At 35.1% G+C, this 8834-nt stretch overlaps 1 protein-coding gene across 1 annotated transcript; it reads right to left on the reverse strand.

The window, feature by feature from the left end:
- Positions 1-4792: 4792 nt before the first annotated feature.
- LOC137745291 (uncharacterized) lies at positions 4793-6892 on the reverse strand. Its single transcript, XM_088680903.1, has 4 exons — positions 6194-6892; positions 5820-6110; positions 5554-5686; positions 4793-5419 (listed from the first exon to the last, which is right to left on the reverse strand). Exons 1-4 carry the CDS (start codon positions 6533-6535, stop codon positions 5295-5297), a joined length of 891 nt encoding a protein of 296 aa, XP_088537029.1. The 5' UTR covers positions 6536-6892; the 3' UTR covers positions 4793-5294.
- Between the last annotated feature and the right edge of the window lie 1942 nt (positions 6893-8834).

The raw sequence follows: 8834 nt of genomic DNA on the forward strand, positions 1-8834 counted from the left end.
GGTTGCAAAGGTTTTGGTTTCGTTCAAAGAAAAACTAAAAACGGTTTTAAAACCAAACTAAACTATAATGATTGATTTCGTTAAATTTTTGTGCCTGTGTAAACCAACCTAAACCTAAATGTACCAACTACTTACATATTAACCTTTATATGATTTTGTTTTACACGTGTACTTTCTATTAGCTATTAATTAAGGATTTTGAATTTGAAGGTTGATGAAATATTGAAGTTATATAGGAACTATAACTAAAAACTTCTAGTACTGTTCTATTTAACGAAAAATCATATTTTTACACTAAAAAAGCAATCCTGATACTATTCACTTTACCCTTTATTTTGTCTTTATCGTTAAAACTCAAAGTTTTCAAACTCTTTTCATCAGTTTTCCTAAATTATTATTCTTCGAGTTGTAACTCTAGTAGTTACTAAACTTTGAACTTTGATGGCATGTAAGATTTTGGGACGGTTTGATGTATTAGGAAATAAAAATGTGGCAAATTATGATATTTTTGTTATTTTAACTAGGTAGAAATTCAAAAAAAAAAAAAATACAATTAATATTTATCTGGTTTGGTTTTGTTTTGTTTTCGTAAGAATTAAAATAGATCAAAATCAAAGCGTTATTCTTTTATTTTTATTTTTTTGGAGTAAGTTAAGGGCTGGTTTGGTATTGCTGTGCTTTGAAAAAAAGCTTCTTCTACTGTGCTGTGAGAATAAGCAGCTGTGAAATAAAGCAGCAGAGTGTTTGGTAAACTTTTTTGTAAAAGTGCTTTTGAAAAAAAAAGCCAGTATTATAGTGTTTGGTAAACTTTTATGTAAAACAGATGTGAAAAAAAGCTAGTTTTTCAAAGCTGGGTTTTGCAGCTTCTTGTTTTTGGCTTTTTTTCATCCAAAACTGTGAAAAAAAGCTGAAGCTGAATGTTTACCAAACACAAAAACAGCTCCCAGCTTTTTTTTATACCAGCTTTTTTCAGAATCACCTCAGTACCAAATCAGGCCTAAGTCTTACAAAAATAATAGACTAACCATAATGTTGTGGTTTAAATTTACTTTTGTCGAAAATTAAACCTAAGATCTCTCAATTTTTTTTTGAACAAACGATATTATCTACACTAAATGGAGGGATGGCTTAGCCTCATAATGGGCTAGCAATAATGTGGTTCAAATTTGCCTGTGACGAGAATCAAATCTAAAACCTCTCATTTAGAAGTGAAGAATAATGCCCTTAAACTATGGTACTAAGTGGCAACCTAAGATCTTTTACTTATAAACAAATAAAAATAACACTAAATCGTAGTACTAAGTGATCATCAAAGGGTTATACTTAAGTGATTTAGTTAATTTTTTATTTGTAAGACCGATTAAATCTAGCCCGTGTCCACCCCTATTCGTCCAAAGATTGGAGGATGCGGAAAAGAAAAGAAAAGAGTGCACGCAAGACTGAGTCAAACTCACATGCAGCTAGATGGAAGACATATATTAACCAACAAGGTACTCATCTTTTGGTGAGGATTCCGAAAATCTATAAATCGTGTTTGTTCATCGTAAATCATACGACCAGTTTTTGTCAGATCTTATTTATGTTTAATTAAAAAAAAATTATTTAAAATAATTTATGATAATATAATATACAACGAAATCACACAATTCACGAATTTTCGAAATTCTCAAAAACGAATCAGGCAAGGATCCTATTCAGATATTAACACACACATATACAGTAGGTAGTAGCTAGTACCACAAAGCCCAACTTCCCAAGTACCCACCCACCTCCCACCACCACCACTAAGGACACATCGATCGACGTGGGCCCATACCAAACAACCATCCCTACTCCCCTAAGCGTCAATCACGCGCGTTAAACCCCCATGACCAGTGGTAGTGCGCTCCATGTGAATTCATTTCAAAACAACTTTGCATGGCCCTCCTGGCTGCGGCGTGCTTGACCACCACTCCACCGCCACCACTTCACCACCACATGCGGCAGACAGTGGCCTTACTGGTGATTTTATGCGGGTCCCACACTTTCAATTTTTAAGAACAATTTACATGAAGGGATTCACACATCTGTTTTTATTAATCGATGTCATATTGAATAAGTCTAACATAATTTATAGTCAAATTAAATAGGAATGTGTAAGAAGCTAAAAGGTTTAAAAATAACTTTCCTACATTAAACGAATTCTACAATGTAGTGATCCAATTTAATAATGCAAAATCATGTGGTGTCATAATGTTTTGATCTAATAGTACAATGTCATGAAAGGATTTCGATACAATGATACTACGACATGATACCTTCTCATCCAATAATACAATTTCATGGAAACAAGTTCACTCCTAGTTGTTGAGATTAACTTATATGAAATTGAGTTCACTATTCAGTTCACATACAACAATCATGAAGCAATTCAATCTAATAAAACAAAGTTAAAGAGATTTCATTCAGTAACAAAAGGTCACGAAAGTGTTTTAATTCAATAATACAATTATATATAAGAGGAATGTAAATGAGACTCTTTTTAAAATAAGACTCTTTGTCATCTCATATTTTTTATAATGTTTTGTACAGGTAACACGAAATTAACATTGGATTGTAAGATGACGAAAAATTCATAATAAGTTCGTCTTTTAACAGAGTACTAACATTTCTCTAAAATATAAAGGAAAAACTTACACATAGAACAAAAACTCGTTTCATAAACTCTTCTCCTACTTCCTACATTGCCATATATATATATATATATATCTTCAGAACAATCAGCCTATGTGTAAATAAAGGACAAGGAGTGTCTGTGCTTCCACTTTCGGTACCCTTTCGTGCCCTTCTGTTTGTGCAATCATGATTAAACCACGTTAACATTTTATATTACTATTTATTTTTTTCTTATTATATCTATAAAAAATAATATAAAATATTAACATGACTTACCAGTTACCACACAAAATAAAAGGACACGAAAGAATATCGGAAGTGAGAGGGTAAACCTTGTTCGTAAATAAAAGTGAGATATATCAAAACTGAAAAGCGAAGCAAAAATGGGCCACGAGGGAGTCCGCCACGTGAAAAGCATGGTCCCACTAATTAACATCTGGCGAGGGGCATCGGTGGTGCTGCTTCCCTCTTAAGCAAACCCTGTGTCTGTCACTCTCATAAAATCTCATTCGTCACCTTTTTCTCTCCAAAACCAAACCAATTTCGTTTCCTTTTGGATTGTCTAATCAAATTGTCGACAGTTTTTCTATTTAAACTCCACACCCCGTATAAATTTAACCCCAACAAGTTCCTTTTTCACACTTTAAATTCCAATTTTAGCCTCTTACTTAACAGTTAAACACCCACAAAAACTAATAAAATAAAAAAATAAATTGTCAATTTAGTCCTTCAATTATCAGTGAAAATTACGTCTTTAAACTATTTTTTTTTTCATAAAAATAAGTCTTGAATTATAAAAATCTGCTAATTACATATCTAATATTATATTGGAGCTAATATTCAATTTTTTGGCAATTCAAGTCACATTACTCGCATGCAATCCACATTGGAGGATAAATTAGTAATTTTACATAATAAAAAATAGTGTGAGAAGTAACAAATAATGTGTAAGAAGTAAAAATGAATGTGTGGATAGCACACCACTTTCCTTTTCCATTTTTTTAGTTTAGTTTTTCTAGGGCGGGCCAAATAAGGCTAAAATTGGAATTTTAAGTGTAAAAAATTCCAATTTTTTGTTTTTTTTTTTTTTTTTGGGGTTGAACTTAGATTGAGTGTGGGGTTTAAATAAGGAAATAATGTTAAGGAGATCAACTATTTAAATTAAATTTCGTTAGAATGTGGTCAAAAATCCATAATAGAGTCCTCCCACAATGACCGAATTGATTAGAAATCATATGATGCAATTGTTAATAATTGAATTATTATTTAACTGTTGAATAACATTTTTATTTTTTATTGACGACACATTACATGATTTATAAATGTAATAAAAATTTGGTCTACCGACATTACTCATAAAAAAAACTCAACAGTTTGATAATTTCTAAGATACTAGTTTTTATTAAACTAGCAAGCGAAGAGCATCAAAAAACTATTTCAACTATTTACAACATCTATTGGAGATGAATTTTCAAATTTAACTCTTTAAAACAAACTTTTGTTATCTTACAGCATCTCTTAATTAATTAATTAACTAACTAAACCTTGCTTTAATTAACAACTAAAACAAACATAATTAATGGTTAATATGTGACCATGGAACTAAAATATCCATCTTGCCGGACTTACGAAAAAGCAGAAGTCGTAATAAGCAGCTTCTTCTGGAGCTTTTTGAACTGCCATATAATTAGTATATGCTTTTTAGCTTCAATCTAATACAAGTTGAATAGAACCAAGTCGGCCAAATATAGATGCAACTTGGAACCAAAACCCAAATCCCTCTGCCCCAAAAATCTAAAGAAAAATTAATGAACAAAATTTGAAAATTTTAGTTTACAAAATAAAAAATAAAATAAATAGTATCATGATTAACCTTTTAGCATAAAAATATAATTTTTCGTTAAAATGAACAATACTGAAAATTTTTCATTAAAATTTCCAAAATCTAAAGCATGATTCTACGGCCATAGTAACCTCTCGTGTCAATAATATACAGTCATCCCATTACATCTCATGCCAAAAACACCATCCAAGAAAGTCACAAATTTTATATCACCGGCACTATACGTCACGATATCAGTACACATGCCGTGCACGTGACAAATAACTCAAAAAAATTAAGGAAAAACAACGGAAATTGCATATAAATACATCCATTTTATTATTATAAATACTAACTGCACTTGCATGGCCATGGTGGGTGGACTGGATTAAGATTGGAATCCAAAACTAGGTCTTAACCCTTTTTAACAATTTCAGACTTCACTGATAATTTTTTCTGAGATCCCAAACACAACATTATCCCAAAGGACTAAAACAAAAGAGGGATAACAGTCCAGTCCACCACTGCCTTGTTCCTTGACAAAAGCTGATTCTGCTAAACCCTAAAACAGCTTGTACCATATCCACTTTTCAATCAAAGTAGACATTTTATTTTTCACCCTAACCCTAATCCAAAAAACATTTTCTTCTTCTTCTTCGTCTTGTCCAACCGGTTTTGCTGTCCTGTCCTTGTCAAAAGCTACTATTATCTTCTGTACTAAAACCTCCTACTACTGTAAAATAAAACCCCTTAAAAACCCTATTAGCAAGCTTGCATTTCCTTGCCTCCCTAAAATTCCCAAAATCCAAACAAAGCCCTAATAAGTCCACTCCTGGGGGAGCCTAATCTCGCTGCCTACTGCCGCCTGCGGCCGAATGTTGCGGTTCTGGTGCGAAATGGCGGTTCTGGCGGCAGCGTTGCTCCGAAGCTGAAGAGCAACCTCTGCAAATTCAACGAAACAAATGAGTACACAAAACACAAATTGTAAATTTAAGATAGGCATATCAGTAAAACTCAAAAAAAAAAAAAAAAAAAAAAAAACACAGTAAAACAAGAGAAAAGGTGTAAATTTTTACCGTAATCAGAGTTCAGTTTGCCATTAAAACGACGCTGGAGCTGGGGATGTTGCATGTCATCAATGTTCAGGTTCAGAGCCTGCACGACTCGAGCTGGGAGTAGAACTGTGGAGCAAACTGTACCAAAAAAACACAAATTTCAATCAGCCACCCAAATCGAAAGAGAAAGTGAAGACCAAATTAATGCCTTTGAAGAAGAACGCCCAGATCTGAAAAAACCAGAGCCAAAGAGATTTGAATAAATGTTTTGAGTTTTTTTTTAGTACCTGAGCGGCTCGCAAGTGCTTGTGAGAAAGCGACTGCTGGTGGAAGCAATAAGCAGCATCTGGGTTGTTAGTCGGGACCGAGACGGGGGAAGGCTTTCGTGGAGGATCCAGAAGGCCTCTGCTTTGGTTCATGCTCATCTTGGCAACTTCCCCTGCAGCTGCATGCAGCAGATCCCAGGTGGCCGGCGGCGACTGGGCGTTTGGGCTTCCGCGGCTCGAGCCCTGTCCGCAACCGCAACCACTGCTGACTGCGTAGAGAGTCGATTGGGGAGAACCAGAAGCGACCCAACCCTGCGAATCAGGCAAAAAATCAGAACCGCCATTAAAACGGCGTCGTCTAGAAACACAACAGAAATTACTACTCTTTCTAATACCTTCGGCTTCTCGGAGGCGAAGGCAGAGTTGGAGTGCTTGAAGTTGAACTCGTCGTCGAGAGTAGAGTAAGCCATTTGGCGGGTCAGCCCGGTGAGGTAGTCTTCCTCATCGCTCTCAGTCTCGCTCGACTCGACCGGCGAACTGAAATCGGACGAAACCCCAAAAGCGCCGCCGTAAGGAAACTCAAACGGCGACAGAGCCTTCAGAGCATCAGCGTTGAACCGTAATCCGAACCCCCCACTTTTCTTGGCGTTGGAGTTGAGCTCCATGGCGGGTGGGTCTTCGTCGTTGAGAATTTGGGTGGGGAGCCAAAACGCAAGGTCGTCTAACGTATCAGCCATCTGGGTAGTCCTTGAAATAGCTGAGAAGAGCAGAGAGAGAGAGTGAAGTGGAGAAAAGAGTAGAGAGAGAAAGTGGGGTTTGATGGGTTTGAGATATGGGGGTTTGCTGCTTGGTGAAGGTATAATAATGGCGAAGCCAGCTGGGTTTGATGGCCCTACAGAGAGACTTACAGGGACCCAGCAGATGGAGAAGCAGAGGTTAGTGAGAACGAGAGAGCAGAGGAGATGGAAGATATCTCTGGGACGAAGAGCGGCTTTATTGAAAGTTGAGAGGAAGCCCCAAAGGCCTTTTTAACAGTGAGTCGGTTTATTAAGTTATTAATTTAATTTATCGACTACAGAGAAAGTGAGGAGAGAGAGAAGGAGGAGAGAGAAGAAAGCAGGAAGGAGGAGGAGGACCGAAAAGCAGTACGACGAATACGAATGGCAAACCAAAAACGCAGAAGCAGTGAGTAGAAGAAACGCGTTAGCCAGCAGGGTGCTCACGCGGAAATGTGGACGTGGGTAACACGCGGGAACTCCCTAGAGGAGATGGTGGGTCCGGCTAGAAGAATTTGATTCCAATTCAGTCCTACTGTTTTCTTCCAAGAGCATTTTTCTCCCCGTTAACTATCATGTAAAAGTAACTTTTAACGTGAAAATTAATTAGAATTAGATGAAAATATATGTGATAGATGATTAGGTGTATAGTAACATGCAACATAGTTTATAATGGTGAACAAAAATTATGTTGTCTATTATTTTTAATTCATTCAATCCGTCAGATAAAATAAAAAGAAATTTATATAAGATAAAGAAGAATGTATGGGTGTTACTAAAAAAGAGTATGTAAATAATACCATCATTTTTTAGTGAAAATAGTTTTTGGTCAATTCATGTGTTACAACGTAAATTGACGTCATTGATGATAATTTTTTTGAGCGATAAGTTTTATGTGTGGCGAGTTGTATTGTCATTGTGTTACTAATAAATGTATTGAAACATGAATGAACGACATGGTTGAATTTTTTTTTTTTTTTTTTTTTTGGCGTGACCATCACAATTGTTATAAAGTGTTGATAGTTCACATGTTATAACGTAAATTGACATGATCAGTGATAACTTTTCTGAGCGATAACTTTTATGTGTGGTGGGTCGTAATATCGTTTGCTATTACTAGTAATTTTTTGTAATATAATGGACGACATGATTAATATAAGACGAACTTGGCCCATGTTTGAAAATTAAGAATGGATTGTACTAGATAAAACACTAAATTCAATGTAATTTTTAGTACGAAATGAATGTTAATTTTGGAATTTTGTCTAAGCTAAAGAAATTAAATAGATTAGAGATCAAGTAAAACTTATTCCTTTCAATTCTCTCAAAAGAGATATTATATTCACACACCCCAAATCACTTCTCTCATACCTTTTTTAATTTGTAATAGTTTCTAGAACAAACAATATTATTTACACTGAATGTTTAAATTTTTAATATTTTCTAGAACAAACAATATTATTTGTACTAAAGGAGAAGGGGTCGGTTTACCTCACAATAGCCAGCCATAATATGGTTCAAATTTATCTTCGGTGAGAATTGAATATAAGACATCTTACTTACAAATGAAGATAAATATCATTAGATAATAATACTAAGTGACTGATATACTAAGTTATTCAAATTCAATTTAATCATAGACACCTGACGTAACCACAAACCGATAATTAATCACACAACCCGTCATATTATAATATAATTAAACAATATGATGATGAAACAATCACGCCGATAAATCTCTTAATTTAAGGGGATGTGAGTGGGGGCCTTGTTCTGAGGGATGTGGAAACCCCTATGTGTGAAAGTGGTGGAGACGTGGAACGTGAGAGAGGGAAGTGGGCCAGTCACTCACCCCTCGTTCGTTTAAGCGGTTGAGGCGCAGGATTATAAAGCAATACAGTCCGACTCTCTTATTGGACCGGAACCAGGCCTTAATTATGAGAATTTTATAAGAATTAAAAATCATAAAGAGAAAATAATTTAATTATTTTTAACAAAGAATTGTGAAATTGCATAAGAAGGGCATTTGTCCTTTGCATGCCATTTCACCGCCTCATTCCCCTCCATGCAATGTAAACAAGTCTGCTCTCTCACTGAAATCTGCTTTTGTCTCTTTGGTCCCTCTTACATTTCTTCCCTTGATTTTTTGCTTTTTTCTAAAAAGAGGAAAAACGGATAGCTTCGCACGACAATCTATTTTTTTCAAGGTCAAGAAAATTTATTGAAGCATTTCAATCATCTTTGGGTACTATCGTGCAAT

Source organism: Pyrus communis, chromosome 12, assembly GCF_041283825.1.
Source record: "Pyrus communis isolate YQ-2024b chromosome 12, ASM4128382v1, whole genome shotgun sequence".
NCBI lineage: Eukaryota > Viridiplantae > Streptophyta > Magnoliopsida > Rosales > Rosaceae > Pyrus > Pyrus communis.